The sequence below is a fragment of the Ambystoma mexicanum genome, chromosome 5q (genome assembly GCF_040938575.1).
Source record: "Ambystoma mexicanum isolate Mex_15411 chromosome 5q, UKY_AmexF1_1, whole genome shotgun sequence".
Taxonomy (NCBI): domain Eukaryota; kingdom Metazoa; phylum Chordata; class Amphibia; order Caudata; family Ambystomatidae; genus Ambystoma; species Ambystoma mexicanum.
The window spans coordinates 1,281,443,848-1,281,461,471 of NC_090933.1; the positions used below are offsets into that span (position 1 = coordinate 1,281,443,848).

General features: G+C 52.4%; 1 protein-coding gene across 11 annotated transcripts in view; it reads right to left on the reverse strand.

The window, feature by feature from the left end:
• The window catches only part of PLEC (plectin), a 1,447,724-nt gene that overhangs the window by 474,771 nt on the left and 955,329 nt on the right, over positions 1 to 17,624 (reverse strand). For 4 of the 11 annotated variants that reach the window (XM_069621860.1, XM_069621858.1, XM_069621859.1 and 1 more), the window contains exon 1: positions 3,955 to 8,369. The exons of the other annotated variants lie outside the window; for them this stretch is intronic. In XM_069621860.1, the coding sequence (XP_069477961.1) occupies positions 3,955 to 7,966 (4,012 nt within the window). In that variant the 5' untranslated portion in view covers positions 7,967 to 8,369. Of the gene's footprint in view, positions 1 to 3,954; positions 8,370 to 17,624 lie in introns of those variants that run through there. 11 annotated transcript variants of the gene reach the window in all.

A 17,624-nucleotide genomic window follows, 5' to 3' on the forward strand; every position in this document is an offset into this window, starting at 1 on the left:
TGGTGGTCACCGTAAGCACCGGACCTGCTATGGGGGGGGATTTCTGGATGGGGCACTCGCTCCAGCTCACCCCAACCTACCCCCACGAATGAGCGGCAAGCAGCTCATTCCTTAACTGCACGATTGCATAAGCCTTCCTGACTTCCTCATGGTGGACGTGCACCTGCTGTCCGGAGGGTGGGGGGGGGGCACCTATAGACGCATGGCTTGTATAGCTTCACCTTCCAGGGAATCGTGCAACAGAAACCACCAACAGGAACCTAGGTCCTCACTGACCACGTGCAGAGCCTCCAGCTCCAGGGTTCTGTGTCCTCGCCAAAATGCTGCCCTTTCCCAAAAACACGTTTGTGAGGTTTGGTGGCCAATCACTGGGAAATCTGGGTTCTTGGCCTACAATGAAAGCTGCGTGGTACGAGCCTTCGGCGGATTACCACAGGCAGCGCTGTCTCAAGGTGCTCTCCGAGGGTGCAGCTGCACAAGGGCGCCCCAACGGCGCAGCAAATAAAGGGCGCGTTGCCTCCAGCTCAGTGTCAGTGCCAGGTAGCCAGCACCTATTAACGGGTGTTACCATGTAGGATTGACAGCAAGAAACTTTCACTCCCTGCCTCCAGCTCAGTGCCAGGTAGCCAGCGCCTATTAACGGGTGTTACCATGTAGGATGGACAGCAAGGAACTTTCACTCCCTGCCTCCAGCTCAGTGCCAGGTAGCCAGCGCCTATTAATGGGTGTTACCATGTAGGATTGACAGCAAGGAACTTTCACTCCCTGCCTCCAGCTCAGTGCCAGGTAGCCAGCGCCTATTAACGGGTGTTACCATATAGGATTGATAGCAAGGGACTTTCACTCCCTGCCTCCAGCTCAGTGCCAGGTAGCCAGCGCCTATTAAAGGGTGTTACCATGTAGGATTGATAGCAAGGGACTTTCACTCCCTGCCTCCAGCTCAGTGCCAGGTAGCCAGCGCCTATTAACGGGTGTTACCATGTAGGATTGACAGCAAGGGACTTTCACTCCCTGCCTCCAGCTCAGTGCCAGGTAGCCAGCGCCTATTAACGGGTGTTACCATGTAGGATTGACAGCAAGGAACTTTCACTCCCTGCCTCCAGCTCAGTGCCAGGTAGCCAGCGCCTATTAACGGGTGTTACCATATAGGATTGATAGCAAGGGACTTCACTCCCAAGCTCTCAACAGGAAAGGGCCCGTAGCCTCCTTCCATCACTTGCCAAAACCAACCACAATCTGTGCTGAAAAATCACGTGGCAGACCCACTTCCTGCCTGGCGCGACCAAACAGGCTCCAGCCTGGAATCTTCTTTATGTCCAACAGCCAATAGTGCGGCCCAGATCTGCATCCGTGATCCTGCGCTCCTTCACAAATGAACGCGCGCGGCAGAACCGGAAGGAAAGGCCCAACATTGATACGTTGCATGTGCTAATGTGTCCTTCACGGGGTCTGGGTGGGGGGTGTGCCGGGGCAGTACCACGTGTGTAACCCCTCATATACAGACGGATAGAGCTGGGCCTTGTGGGTAAGCAGGGTACATCCGCGCTATGGGGCAACCTGTTACAGGAAGGAAGAGCAGGGCCCGACCATAATGCAAATCTTGGGGCTCGAGGACAGCTCAGGGGCAACACATTTGTCTTGAATCAAGACAACGCCGAGCAGCATGGGTTTGAATCCAAGTCCCGCGCTTTGAGGCTGGACTTCGGCGTGAAGCGTGATTTTTTTTCCTTGGTGCATATATTAAGGTTGAGGCAGCACAAATGAAGCGAATAAGCTGCTTGGACTTGGGCAACCTGCTACATTGGCCATCGATAGGGCGGCCCTCTGGGTAACCCAGTGCACATACAGAGGGCAACTTGCTATAGTGGCAAGCAATATGGCGGCCCTCTGGGTGACCCAGTGTACTTACGGAGGGCAACTTGCAATATTGGCAAGCAATATGGCGGCCCTCTGGGTGACCCAGTGCACATACGGAGGGCGGTCTGATATATTGGGAAGCAATAGGGCGGCCCTCTGGGTGACCCAGTGCACTTACGGAGGGCGGCCTGCTATATGGATGATGGGTACGGCCAGATCATGTATGAAGCACATGGTCAGACCGTGCGGCGGACCGTGATTTAACAAGTGCAAGACAGGCGGAGCGTTATCTCAAACTCAGTGCAGGGCTTAGAACAAGCCGGGTGCCCCTGTCTGGCACCTCATCGCTTCTATCAGTGCCAGGCACCCCGCGTATCCCCACCAGGGCCCGTCTCCGCCGCTACAAGTCTTCCCACGGAGCAGCCTGGGTCGCTTCTGGGAAACATGTGCCTTTCACTGGCAGCAACGAATATGTGACGACACAACCAGGAGGTAACATGTAATTGAAGTGGTAGAGGTGTAGGAGTTAGGGAGATACCCCGCCCACCCCCACCTTTTGCACTGGGTGAGCAGTATGAGTTTGGTAGATTCAGTACGAGTACGGAGGGCGGCCTCCTCTGCCCCCCCCACCCCCCCTCCCCCCAGGCAGGCAGGGGGCACCCTGCTCTGTGCCTCCGAGGGGGCATTATTCATACACACAAGCGTGCCAACTACCAGCAAAGGAGCAGGGTGGGGGCAGCCCGAGAAGACCCTTCACAGAAAGTAAAGCCCTCTGCACAGAACCGCCCACTGCCAGACCGGCTCGTTAATCCATTCATCCATTCATTCATTCACCCATCCATCCATGGCCATCCCTCCCACCCTCCCTCGCGGCTCTGCACACTGGTCCTGTTATGTCCTGGCGAAAGGGCAGGGTGTGAAGTGGATGCGTGTCTGGCGGGGGTAAAACTCTGGTGGCAAATCTAGGGCGCGACTTCCAAGCGGGTAAATACCGGGAGCAGTGGCACACGGAGGTAAAGAGTGTGGCAGGGAGACAAGGAGGTGGGCAAAGACGAGTGTCGGGGAATACAAGCGAGAGAACGCACAGAAAGCTGAAATAGAGTGAAATACGGTGGGTGGGGGGGGGGGGGTTGGGGCGGAGGGAGGGGGGAGGCGAGGAGGGCCGGCGACGGACCAACAGTCACTTCATTACAGACGTCCATGTGGTTTGTGTCAGGCTGGAATGGCAGCCTCAGCGGGGGAGGGGCCGTTAGTCATCTCCACCGCCCCCTCACCCCCCTCTAGTTCACTCCCTGTTCGTGCCCCGGGCTCCATGTCTCGCACTCCACGTGCGTCTCACCCCGGGTGCCCCCTCCCTCTTCCCTGCCCCTCGCCCCCCCCCTTTGGTGCACATCCGGCTCCCAATCCGCCCCGGTCACCCCTGAACTTGTACAGGGCCTCACATCTCGACCATCTCACCCCCCCCCCACGTCTCACTCCCAGAAAGTCTGCCGCTGCACCCTCAGTTCTCTCTTTGGACACCCCTCTTTTCGCGTCTCGTGCCAAATTTCACCCCTTCATTTACTGGATTTAATTTAATGTGTTTCAGTTTATAAAAACGAACTTTTCACATATTAAACATCCTGAAATACGCGTTCATTCAACAGGTTAAAAACACCCATAAATAATGGCAGTAAAACACCCATTCGGCTCCGCGCCCTTCACGAGGAGGCGCCTCGGCCTCCTGGCGCTCTGATTTCACCCTCCTTCTCACATTTCGCCTCCCTATTCTTCGCTCCGCCCGTTACAGGCTCCGAGTACAGCTGGGAAGAGCCCCCACCCGCGGCCCTGTAACGCAATCCTTGCAGACATGGTCTCAGACCTAAGCTCCGCCTCTTTCACAAGCCCAGCGCCTCGATCGCCCCCTCTGCCCGCTCTTCAGCCTCGTCACTTCAAAATCTTCTCTAGAGAGACTTTAAAATCATCCACTGAAAACATCCCCCAGATATACAAAAGGCATCCCAGGAGAATAACAGCAGGCTCCGCCCACCAGCCTCACCCCCTCCCACCAAGCTCCCTGGTTAACCACAGTCAACCCCAAAAGGTTAGAGCGCTTACCTTCTTCTGGGGTAGAGTCAGGAGAAGGTTGGGAGGCCCCCACTGGGAGTGCAGACTCTGCGTGCACCGCCTCCTCTTTGAGACCTTCCTTCTGTGGCCCTTGTTTTGGCCCTGGGGTTTCCCCGACCACTGGACCCTCTTGGGTAGACCCCACCACTTCTACAGAGTTGATCTCAATCGCCTCTTCTTGGAAGTTCTCGTGGATGTCTTGCGTTGCCCAGCTCTGCTCGGCCTTTATGGCATGGCTTGTGGACACCACCAGAGTTACGGACTCAGAGAGCACCCGATTCTCTTTTTGGACGTTCTCCGGGAGATCTAGTCCAGAATCCGCGATCTCGTCCGCATTTGAAGAATCATCGGCTGGCCCTGCCGTTGGCTCCCGAGGCTCTTGCGGCGTGCATCCCTCATCTAACTTTTTCTTATTGATTGTGGGGCACGCCACGGGCAGAGTCTCTTTTTGTGCCTCGTCCTTCTCTTCTTGGAAGTTCTCTTGTTCTTCTGGCCTGGAAGTGGTGATCTCGCTGGTTGGGGCATCATTCGTTTTTTGTACCACCAGTATAGAGTCTGCTTGGACTGATACGTGCTCCACCACCTGGCGGTTCTCCTGAACCTCTTCCAGCTCCAGGGCCTCGCCCACCTTTGGGGAATTACCCCCACAGACCCCTGCAGTCTTTGCTTCCTGTAAGGGACCCTGATGCGCTTGCCTAGATTCTGAGCTCTCCTCTACCAGGGGAAGATCAATGGTTTGGCGAACCACTGGTACAGACTCTGCTTCCTGCAAGATGACCTGTGGTTGCGCTGGCTCAGTGGCATCCTTGGAAGATCCGACCACAAGTGGAGTCTCAGTGTGGAGCTCGTCCCTCTTCTCTTTCTGGGCCTTCTCCTTTGACGCGTGTCCCTGCCCACGGGTCTTCACCGTCTTTGCAGATTTGCTAGTTGAGTTCACCATGCAGACCTCTGCATTCTTCACCTGCAGCAAGTTCTCCTGCTGTTCTTGTGCCAGTCCAAGGACATCCTCGAGCGGCAGGGTTGCGCTGGTAGAGTCAATCATAGGTAGAGCCTCTGGTTGGACCTCTGCAGGCTTCGTCACTTGAGCACATTTCTGAGGCTCTTCCGGGATTACAGCAATATTAGACCCCTCACTTCGTGAGCCCACCGTTGCCTTGGTCTCTGTGTGGACGTCTCCATTCTTCTTGTAGGACTCCGTTCTGGATTCAGAGGCGTCGTCTGCCTTTGGTAGATCACAGGTGGGGTTCACTACCTGTACAGGTCCCATGGGGATTTGTTCATTCAACCGCCTCTCCTGACGTTCCATCCTGGATTCTTGGCTCTCGTTTAACTGTTGGATAACCGTACTAGAAACCGTGGATATCCCCGTATCCACGTGGACCTCTAGGTTCTTCTCTTGAGACTCTTGTCTACGTCTCAGGTCCTCAGCGTAAGTCAATTCTTGCTCTGTGGACACCAACAGTGTGGACCTAGACTTTATATGGACACCCTGGTCCTCTTTCTGGAGGTCACTCTGGAGCTTCTCTTCCAGATGGTCTTCCTTGGGCTCCTGCTGGCTTTCCTGGATTTCCAGAACATTTATGACCCTGCTGATGGTTTCAGTGGATATGGTCTTCTTGTGGACCCGTTTCACCTCTGTGCTCTGGTGGCACTCTAGTGGGGCTTTTTGGCTCTGATCAGGTGTTGAAAAATCACTGGTGAGGCTTTTAGAGACATCTACAATAGCGGGTGTCTGCTTGTGAACTACTTCCTCTTCCTGTTTCGGACGGTTTTCCTTTTGGAGTTGTTTGGGCTCTTTGTTCTCCCGAACCTCTGGAAGAGTACTGGCAAGGCCTTTGGACATCATCACTGTGGGCACCACGTCCACTTGAACCTCTTTAGTTTGCGGTGTCACACAATTCTTCTCTGTTTTTTTAAATTCCTGGCTCTCTTTGTCTTTTGGGATATTACCGTCTTGGTCCCTAGAGAGCCCGGGCAAAGTTCCTAGAGCATCTACAGTCACCTCTTTAAGGTCCTTCGTCGGAAAAGTGATTGTATCTGTATTCAGGACATCATTGGATGGGCCCTTTGCAATGGTTTTCGCAGGCGCAGTCTGTGTGCGGGCCTCTTCCAACTTCTTTTTCCGACGCTCCTCCTTCTGCTTTCGTTTGGATGACTTGCTCTCAGTGGTCTTCTGGACATCACTGGATTGGTCTTTTGGAGCTTTGCTAATGGCTCCCGGCCCCAAAAGGGCCTCTTTTTCAGATTTCCCACTGCTCTCGGTTAGCCGTGGTCTTGAGTCCTGGATTTCTTCAATCTTAGGTGCACTCTTGGTCGGGTCCTTGGAAGTTCCAACTGTGGAAGCTTTGTCTACACGGACCTCTCCGCCCTCGTGTGCTTGAACGTTTGGAAGAATTTTTTTACTGCTCTCATCTTTTGTGGGGTCCTTGTTGGGGCCTTTGGCATCGCCGACTATTGGGATGGCTTCTATAAGGACCTCCTCTTTTTCTAATTTCTTTAGGTTCTTCTTAGACTGATCTTTTGATTTCTGGTTCTCTTCAGTCTTTGGCAAATTGCAGGGCGTATCCTTGGATACTGCCACCCCAGATGCAGCGGCCACGTGGACCTCCTCTAGTTTCTTGCTCTTTCCATTCTGTTTGTTATCTTTTATCTTTGGCACGTCACTTTCGGAGTTCTTAGAGACTCCCACGGTTGCTACGGTCTCTATGGGCCCACCATCCAATTCTGGTTTCTTGCGGTCCTTCTTCACTTGTTGACTTGCTCCTCGAACTTCTACAGTCTTGGATACATCGCTGGCTGCGCTATTGGGTCTTGCCACCATGGACACGGTGTCCACGTGGAGCTCTTCTACTTCCTGTTTCCGGTTCTTTGGGAGATTTGGTTTCATTCTTTCCTCTGTCTTTGGCGCTGCACTGTCCTTGCCCTTGGACACTACAGTCAATGGTAATGCCTCCACGTGAACCTCTTCCATTTCCAGTTTGTCATCAGTCTTTACTGGTTTTCTCAATCCCTGGCTCTCGGTGTTTGTTGCACTGCTAGCTGGCCCTTTGGATGCTTTCGTCGTTTTCACCGTGGCCACGAGGACCTCTTCGACTTCCCGTTTCTGGTGACTCTTCTGGATTGGTCTGCTCTCGTTATCGTTCGACAAAACGTTGCTTGGTCCTTTCGGCGCTCCATCTCTGGCTGCTTCCTCCATGTGGACCCTTTGAGACTCCTGTTTTTGAAGGTTCTCCTTCAAAACTCTGGATCCTTGGCTCTCAAGATCTTTGAACACCCCCATGTTGGATGCCGGTCTCGCGGGTGCCTCCTCTTTCCATCGGTACTCCTGGCGCTGTTGTCCGAGACCATGGCTCTCCATTGGCTTTAGGACATTTGTGGTGGGGCCTTTCGACAATGTTGCCATGGGTACACTCCTACTATGGGCCATTTCCTCCCCCTTTGAACGGTACCCTTGTCTGAAACTGAATCCTCGGCCCCCAACTGCATTTTGGACATCGCTTGGCGTCCCCTTGGGTGGTGCCACCATCGAGGCCCCTCTCATAGCGAGGTCTTCAGTTTCCCCCCTCCGACGGTAGTCCTGGCGCTCTTGCCTTGCTCCCCAGCTTTCATCGCCCTTTGGGGCATAGCTTGTTGGGCCCTGGATCCTCTGCACATTGGCCGGCCCAGCTGCCCGGTGAGGCACCGCTGTGGTTACTTGCCGGCGCACCTTCTGCAAGGAAGCGGGCACTATCTCAGGGGGTAGGTGCAGATACTGGCGCAGGTAGACTATGCCATCGTTGTTCAGGTACCAGTAGAAATGCCGCCAGACGAAGGTCTCGCGCACGAAGCCCCGGGACTTGAGTGAACCCATGGCCCGGGCCACCTGCAGGTTGGTGACTCCTGGCACGTGGGCATGGAAGCTCTGCGGTCGCTTGTCCTTCTTGGCCATCATCACCCCTTCGCGGAAGAGGACCTCGTAGATGGCCCGCAGCTGGTCCAGGGGCATCAGCATGCCCGCCACCATCTTTCAAGCCCTCTTGGTCGCCCCGCGCCCAAAGAAAGACGGAAAGTTCTTGCGCAGAGTAGACCTGGCACAGGTCCCCCACTCTGCAAATAAAAAGGGCAGGCGGATCCGGCTGCGAGCGCTCGACGGCACTGGCGTGTGCCAACGTCCTGACGTTTCCAGCTCCAGGAATAAATATGGTGCATGAAAATGTGCCGGCTGCAAAAGGAGGCCCTCCCTCGCCACGCGTGGAGCCAAGAGGCCACCGGCTCCCAGCGCCCGCTTCCGGCTCTCAGCGGCCAAGCGGGCGAGACGCGAGGGGGCGAGGCGCCGCAGGCAGGGTCACGGTGCAGGCAGAACGGGGCTCCGGTGGGTGCCAGGGGCCCGCCGCTGAAGTGCCGGGAAGGAAGGACCACGGCACAGGGAACATCCAGCCCAAGATAGAATGAGCGGCGCAGAGTCACATCTGCACACACACACACACACGCCCCAGAAGGACACGGGGAGGGAAGGGGGCCGGGCCGCCCGAGAGGAGGGCAGGGCCCGTTTCACTGCTAACCTCAAGCACGGATTCAGCCTGCCTGCCGCCTGCACCGAGCCCATTCATTCCGCGCCAGCCCCGAGTGCTGGGGGCGAAACTCTCGGCGGCCCCTACCAGCTGGGAGGAGGCCGCGCAGGCCTGCTGCTGTCACTCTAAGCGCCGGGCAGTGGCAGCAGCGCGCAATGCTGGCTTGGACCTCAGCTGGTTCCTGTGCCGGCGATCGGGGCGCCGTGTGATCGTGGGCAAGTGGGTAAAATTGCTTTGAAGAATTATCAATCCCGCGCGCTACAACCTGCCACCGTGTGACCTTGGGCGAGTGATGGCTCACGTCCCAATATACTAACATTGTCCATAAGTACGTCCCGGGGAGTCTTCGGCGCCAGGGGTACTTGACAAGCATTGTTACTTTTAATTTAGGTCATTTGTAGGGGTTACACAGACCATCGTGGGTTAATAAACACCCACATTCAGTAGTCACCCCAAACTGTACAATGAAGGTATATGTTCTCTGGCTATACCTCCAGGAAGGGAGGGCGCTCAGGGGGCAAAACAAGAATCACAGAAATCTGTGGTATTCAAACCTTTGCCATGCTGAGCACCCCCTTGAGTAATAATATTATTGTTGACCCCCCTCTTAAAGGCGAAATAGCGTTGCTGCCCCCCCACACATATGCCAAATCTGTTTATATTTTCTACTGAAAGCAGTCACTGTATTCCCTCTTTGTAAAGTGTCGCGCCCCCTTAGGTGGGCCGCCCCACAGTTTAAAGACCACTGATACATGAAGTGACCCCAAGACTGCATGACTCCACAAAGGATGCCAGATTACATGTACCACTTGACAGGACCCCAGGCCTACACTAGTGCCAGTGACCGGCCACACCACCCTCCCGCTGGCCACGTGGCGTATCACGGCTGGGTTCCAGCACTTAGCTGGCCAAGTACTCTTTAAGTGGCGTCCACGGAAGTGCACATAGGCCTAGTGAGAACCCAGATTCAGGCTCAGACTGGCCTATAGGCAGGGCTTTAAGTGGGCCAGGGCTGAGCCCCGGTAGGCTGAGAAATATTGCTCTGAGGCAGGGCTTGTGCCTGGCTTCACTAATGTCCCCTGGCTCATGTCTGAGAGATTCAGGCTTCAGAAAAAAAATTCCTTTAATCCATAATGGGGGCGCCGGCACCTGCCAGGCATCCCTTCAATCAAGAGATGCCCGTGGGCCGGCACCACCATTATCGAAGAAAAAGTGTGGCCGCTGGAAGCCAAGGCCTTTTTTTTCTAAAGGCTGAAGCTCAACTCATTCACAGGAGCGTCAGGCTTTAAGGAAAAAGGCCTCGCCTTCCAGCGGCCTCACCTTTTAAGCCGTAATACTGCTGCTGTCCCTCCCCAGCCTGATGAGGGGCAGCGCCACCATTAAGGCTGAAAAGGTGAGGTGCCTTCCCCTGCCAGGCAAGCCGGTAGTAAATAAATGCAGAGAGCAGCCTTCTCTCCCGCAGAGGGGAGAGGGCGCTGATCTCTACAAAAGGCTGCCTGTAGCCCATTAAGCCGGGGCTCACCAAGGGGCGTTGACCAACTAACCAACAGGTGACACCCGCCACTAGGCCACGCACCCTTGCTGAGCCACGGCTCATTTTCCATTGCCTCTTAAGACACTGCTTATAGGGCCCGAAGTGCAGGCCGAACATGCAAGTGCCGGCCAGTTTTTATGGCCAAAGTTGGCTGGGTTTTTAGCTAAAGTGAGCCAGTGTGACCAGTTAAGCCACTGTGCAGGTATTTAGCTAAAGTGAGTCAGTGTGACCAGTTAAGCCACTGTGCGGGTTTTGTGGCTAAAGTGGGCCAGTATGACCAGTTAAGCCACTGTGCGGGTTTTTAGCTAAAGTGGGCCAGAGTGACCAGTTAAGCCACTGTGCGGGTTGGTAGTTCTGACCTATGTTCTTCAACAAACATTCTTTAAAACGCACTATTTTCAACTCATTTTACCAAACCCTCCCCCTTAGGGGTTACTCAAACAGTCAGCCATGAAAGGAACACATTGCCATTTGCAAACATAGGCCACTTTTTATTGGTGCCCTGCCCAGACTGAGTATTTTGATTAGAGCATGAGGGGAGGGGGGAGGTATGGCTAGGCCCAGCCTCGGGCGCTGCACTTTGTCATTCTCCAGCCAGGGTCCCATTCACAGCTACAGGCGACTAGAGTCCAGTATGCGGGTCACAGATTCAATAAAGGCAGGGCTTTAAGTGGGCCTGGGGCTAGCCAGGGCGGAGACCCGGCAGGCTCCGAAAATTGTGTCCGGAGCCTTGAAGGGGCTCCCTAAAGTCCCCCGCTAACCTCAGCCCACCAGGCTGCTAGAAGCCAAGGCTTCTTTTCTAAAGCCTGATGCTCTCACATGTAAGCCTTTCCATTGTGTCACTGGTGCCCCCCACCACCCTGACAGGAATCTCTTTCATTAGAGATGCAGGGGTGATGATCCCTCTTTTGCAAAATCGAACCAGGGCTCTTACGGGGCGTGGCCTAACAGGCAGCAGTCAGGTGAGGCAAGTGTTGCCTCTTAATTGCGGCTCCGCCCCTTGCCAGGCCACGCCCCGCTAAGAGGGCTGGAGTTTGCAGGCCAGTTATAGCACTGGATCCATGAATAGTTAAGTAGCAGCCTCCAGGCTCTATTTGTAGCCCTGTACGGCTTCTATGCCCCAAGGAAAGAATAGACCACCCCATGGGCTACGATTTCAGGGCCAGGGCCCACAGAAAGCAGACGACCACAAGAATAGGCAGGCCATGGCTTCCCCTGGGTCGTTCAAAAGACCTTGACCTTTACCCTGGAAGGAGCGAGGTGGCGGTGTCCGGGAAAGGCGATCCCCGCTCCAAAAAGCAGCCGGACAGCTGCACGCCCTGAAGGCACCCGAAGCAACGGCAGCACCCAACCTCGCGTACAAGAGGGAGCTCCCTGAACACCACCCCAGGGGTGTAGTGGGCGGAGGCACCCGAGTCCTAGGCCTAGGGTGCAGGGTAAAGACGGGGAAGGCTTCCCGTCCCCTACACAGCCAGGAACCGGGGACATTCACAAAAGGGGGGGCTCCTGTCGCATTATATTTAAAAGCGCCTTAGGTATTTGTTATTTCTGCAATCTCTCAATGGCACAAACATGGCCCGTTTCCCGGTTATACGAGACATAGGGCGCAATTCCTCAACAAAACATAGCTGACAAACCTACAGCATAGCGCAATTCACATGCGTTGACTTACCAACATGCATCTCCTGTGATTTGTAAAGTAACATAACATAACATAACTGCCAAGGACGAGTATGCTCGTCCTTTTTGCATAGACTTGTACAATAGCCTGGCACTTAAGGGGTTAAAAGGCTAATGTGTAGAACAAGGGGAAAAAGACAACATTATGAAACAGAGGAAAAACAGTCAATCAATACAATGATACATTAAGTACGGTCATTAATCAGTTAAAAAATCATCACTCAATAATGAGTGCTATATATTGAACTCATTAACAAGAACCAAAGTCTGTGATAACAAATCAGTCTTTAACAAGGTCAGGCGACGTAACCAAAGCCTGGAGTGCAGAGAGAGAACTGAGCCACTGGGATATGGGGCAAAGCCTGGAGTGCAGAGAGAGAACTGAGCCACTGGTATATGGGGCAAAGCCTGGAGTGCAGAGAGAGAACTGAGCCACTGGGATATGGGGCAAAGCCTGGAGTGCAGAGAGAGAACTGAGCCACTGGGATATGGGGCAAAGCCTGGAGTGCAGATAGAGAACTGAGCCACGGAGATATGGGGCAAAGCCTGGAGTGCAGAGAGAGAACTGAGCTACTAGGATATGGGGCAAAGCCTCGAGTGCAGAGAGAGAACTGAGCCACTGGGATATGGAGCAAAGCCTCGAGTGCAGAGAGAGAACTGAGCCACTGGGATATGGGGCAAAGCCTCGAGTGCGGAGAGAGAACTGAGCCACTGGGATATGGGGAAAGCCTCGAGTGCGGAGAGAGAACTGAGCCACTGGGATATGGGGCAAAGCCTCGAGTGCGGAGAGAGCACTGAACCACCTGGATATGGGGCAAAGCCTCGAGTGCAGAGAGAGAACTGAGCCACTGCGATATGGAGCAAAGCCTCGAGTGCAGAGAGAGAACTGAGCTACTGGGATATGGGGCAAATCCTCGAGTGCAGAGAGAGAACTGAGCCACGGGGATATGGGGCAAAGCCTCGAGTGCAGAGAGAGAACTGAGCCACTGGGATATGGGGCAAATCCTCGAGTGCAGAGAGAGAACTGAGCCACGGGGATATGGGGCAAAGCCTCGAGTGCAGAGAGAGAACTGAGCCGCTGGGATATGGTGAAAAGCCTGGAGTGCAGAGAGACCTGAGCCACTGGGAAATGAGGCAAAGCCTCGAGTGCAGAGAGAGAACTGAGCCACTGTGATATGGGGCAAAGCATGGAGTGTAGAGTGAGAACTGAGCCACTGGGATATGGGGCAAAGCCTCGAGTGCAGAGAGAGAACGGAGCCATTGGGATATGGGGCAAAGCATGGAGTGTAGAGTGAGAACTGAGCCACTGGGATATGGGGTAAAGCCTCGGGTGCAGAGAGAGAACTGAGCCACGGGGATATGGGGCAACGCCTTGAGGGAAGCAGAGGGGGGTATATGCGAGGGCCTGGGTCTAGGTTTCAGCTGGCATGACCTGGGCTATAGCTGGCAGGACCCGGAGTGCTCCTGCATGAGCTGTGGTGACCAGAGGGGCACGTTGGAGGGACACTTGGCGTGCATTCCGTAGCGTGCGTAGCGTCCTTACTCTTGGCCCTGCACAGCTCCTTTCACAGCTGTTGCAGGGACAGGGTCGGGCACCGAACCGCCTCTGCTAATTCTTCCCCCCAGGGGGGCAGAGTTACACTCGGCAATTTTACAGACATGTTGACGTCTCCTAAGGGCAGGGAGAGCACCTGGACGAAGGTCATAGGCCAATGGGTAAAGAGGAGTATGCTGACCAAAAGGGGCAGGGAGGCCCCCCTGTACCCTACTGGGATTGGGGGCGGGAGGGGAAAGCAAGACATAGAAAAACAAGGCACTCTCCCTCCAGAGGGGCGGGAAGAAGGCACACGCCTTGTATGCAGCCTTGCCAACATTACCCATTCCATTCGGGAGATGGGAGGCCAGTCCTAGTTTTAAGTTTGCATTCTGGAACTTGAATTCCTAGATTGTCCAGTTATAGAGCCAGGACTACAAATCCCAGAATGCACCTTTAAAACCAGGACTGGACTCGTGGATCCTGAAGGGAAAGGATGATGTTGGGGTCTATGTATAGGCGAAACTACCGCACATTACATACGCAAGGGGAGCCCGCAGGCGAGGATCAGTTCTCTGGGTGAGAGTTTTGGGTTAAATGGTGAGGACTGAGGAGCAGAGGGGCAGGGCGCTTTCAGTAGCAGCCTCTCCGCGATCTAAAAGAGCACGAGCCCAGGCGTGCAAACAGCACAGCAGCCTGTCTTTTCACTATTCCAACCCCAGCGTGAAAGACGCAATCCTCGTGACAAATATCATGGCCGGCAAACAAGCACGTGCTCGGCCGGGGCCGGGGCCGCCCGCCCGCCAGAGAACATTCTGAATGATGAACAGCACAGCGCCTGCATGGCAAACAGTATGGTTTACCACCTCACCTAAAGCAAGGAGTATACCCTGTCTTCCATACGACTGCTCAAGCCTGGCTAACAGCACGCAGGCACCCTGGGCCTGCTCGCGGGGGCCAGCTGCAGGGATGCAAGGCAGGTTCCTATACAGTATGCAGCAGTGCTCTTTCACTAGCACAGATTCATTTATTTATTTGCATTTTTAAAGCGCACAGCTGCCCTCGGGGCATCGTGGCGCTGTTACAAGAAAGTTTACTTGGCCTGGTGAAAATAACAGATGTGTGCGTGTGAGCCTTCCCCGGCACGGCAAGCAGTTGCCCAAGCGAAGCTGATTAAAATGCCAAATACCTCAGCTACTGGAGCCGGCCCGAGGCACGGGCATCTCAAGAACCCTCACCCCTTATGAAACTCTGCCTTATTTTCACATGTTCATATTTAGCACAACAAAAGCCATTTATTTTTTGTGTAATGTAACGTTTTCCTCACGTTATATATGAATCATTCCTTTGTCAAACATCGAAATACAAACCGGTAACCTTTTCACACATTACCTTTTATTAGAAGTCTCTACGTTTTGAAAATACATTTTCAAAATCCACAGGCATTTGTTTTGCCCTCTGCTGAATTGCATTCTGGTGTTTGTAGTCTTTTCAAGCTGGGGGAATAATGCCACGATTATACACTTTAAGTTATTTTTATAACAGAGTGTTGTTGAAAGCTAAACCTGGGGGTGTGGCTGGGAAAGGATGAGGGGAGGCAACACATCAGTAATACTTGCCCCCAGGAGACTGGGGGGGGGGTGCATTTCCTTGGTTTTGGGCATGTGGCTGATTTTCAGGGCACATGTGGTTGGACAGCGTCAGCCCACTTTCTTCAGAGGGAGGGTGCAACCCCCGTTTTAGTGCTGTTGAAGCTGGCATTCAAAACAAAGGTTTGCTTGCTCAAGTGTTTGGCTACTAGGATCTCACCCCAGGTTGTCATGTTCCCAGTACAGACGCTCACCCACATGACCACCGAAAAGTGTCAAAGATTCGGATTTTGTTTTCCAGGAATATTTCATCATAGATTGTTGGGATTAAAAGGTGGGCTCCTTTTATACTTTGCCAGCGTAGTTATTATAAAGCTCATCACTGGTGTTTTGTTTCAGGAATGGATACATTTTGTTCAAAGGCCGTTGCTCATTTGTCTTGTGCACTTTCTTCCAGTGAAAGGTTAATTGAATTTAATCTGCATATTTTATTTGAAGATATGTATGTTTATTGTCAGTATTTTCATGGGTGCCAGCTTTTGATTTTCAGTGCGGGGGCAGACATTCCCACACTAAGTGAAGCAAGGGAGCGGTACCCATTCATAGGTCAAAAGAACACATTTTACAGTTCATTTTGCAACAGGAATTGTAAAAAGCCATATTATTTACAGGAAGGTCTAAACATGTAACATTTCAACAACAGTCACCTAACCTGCTGAGTTGTCATCGTAGGACCTCCTGCTACTCCCACAAAACATATTTGGCCTGCCCAACCCCTCCAATCAGGATTCAGTGGGTCCATCGATGAGGCTCCCTTCCCATTTTATAGTGAGCAGCACATGCTAATTTTGTAAGATGCATTGTCACAGGCCAGCAAGCCTGAGGAGACCGGAACCCTATAACAACCAGTGCTTTTCCACCACCATGTACTCGGCACCTATGCTTATATTGTTGAGCCCCCCAAACTGTTTTTAGGCCTTTGGCCCTGTTTAATTTTGTTAAGATTTGAAAACCTGCAAAATTGCTTACTCTCGCTGCCTCAAGACCTCCCAGGTAAATAGGCTCTATCGCACTATAAGGCCTTCCAGAAATAGACACAACCTGCCCTGTCTGCCCCGGGGCCTCACCCCTGCCTTGGCTTAACAGCCTTGGAACCTGTTTGGAGTTTATTTCTTTTGACAGCAAAAATAACCAATTCCTCTTGCTTCTGAAATAAAAGCATATTGTTAGCTTCGACTATATGGGCAAATACACGCACAATAAAAAACAATTGTGAAACTGCTACAAAAACAGCAGCTAAATTCACTTTGCAAAACACAAGTCACCATATCTTTGCAATGCCTTCCTTAGCGAAATGGTGTTTTCAAAGAAAAGTTTCAAAAAGTTCTTTTGAAAACAATCTCTCTATTAATTACACCGGGGGAGAGACGCGTTCAAGTGTCTGAATTGCAGGCTGGCCTCAAATCCCAGCTACTCCACTTAACTAAAGTGTCTGCTCCCGGGCATATCCTTTTTATTACACTATGCTTGATCTGCCAAAATTCTCTACAAGGTATTCAACTGGCACCGATACTTCAAAAAAAGCCTCACTCCTGATAGTGCCAAAAAGTTTAATATTAACATTGTCAATTCATATACTGGACTTCATAGTAGGTTTGTCTCCTGCTTTACTCGTGGCAACCTATTTTTTATGTAATTTCCCATGATACCTCTCATTGTATGATCTCATTGTCTGTAACATCAGCAATGCCATTATTTATGTAAATAAGGGGGGGGGGCCTACACATCTTTTGCCAACCAAGGCCCGGCAAATCCTAAGGACGGCCCTGGCAGCAACAACCTATGGGGGCTCCTCTATGGCAAACAACTCTGCAGCACCGCGCACACACGGGTTCTCTGCGATAAACAGTAGGGCAGACACACAGCTTCACCACAAGTTTCTTGATGACGAACCGCACTGCAGCACGCTAGCTCAGATTTACTAGCACGAACAAAAATAGAGAGGTAGAGCCCAGGCTTCTATCTGGCTAGAGCACAATGGCATCCCAAAAGGAATCGGACACACATAACCAAAAATATTGTGCCCTGTTGCAATTGGAAAAAGACTGAATTTTAGATCAAAAATATACAATGTGATTTTGCAATAAATTCTAACTTTAATAAAGTATAATTTTTTGAACAAAATTCACCACATTATTGTAAAAAACAACCAATCTATTCATAATTTAGAGCACAACTGTTGCTCCCACACCCTCATCCTTCTCCTCCACAAACCTCATGTCATATATACCACACGCATATCATACTCTCAAACATACTCAAGAAAACACAATAAAATGAACAGCATTGAAAAACAATTTAGAAGAAAATGGATCACAACCAAGGCAAGGCAAGCTTTGCCTCCAATTTCTAAGGTTCATGAATTGCTTTAGAACCATATTGCAATAAGGCCTCAATCCTTAATATTCAATTGCACTCATCATGTGTCCCCGGTCAATGTCGAGTCGAGTTTCGGCTATCCACAGGGGGTCCTAGATAGATTTCTCTGGACCAGCCTCATCAGGAGAACATGGTTGAGGATAGTAAGGCAAGGTCAGGTGTCAGCTGTGGGGGGGGGGACACAAAGAACATATATATATGTGGCTGTCCTTCCACTGTAACCAATACCCAGAAAACCCTCTAAGTGACCAGGGAGACCCCCTAACAGTGAGATCAACGATCTAAGTGAATGAATCAAAGGACTTAACAGGATATGTACTAGAGCAGCACCTGTA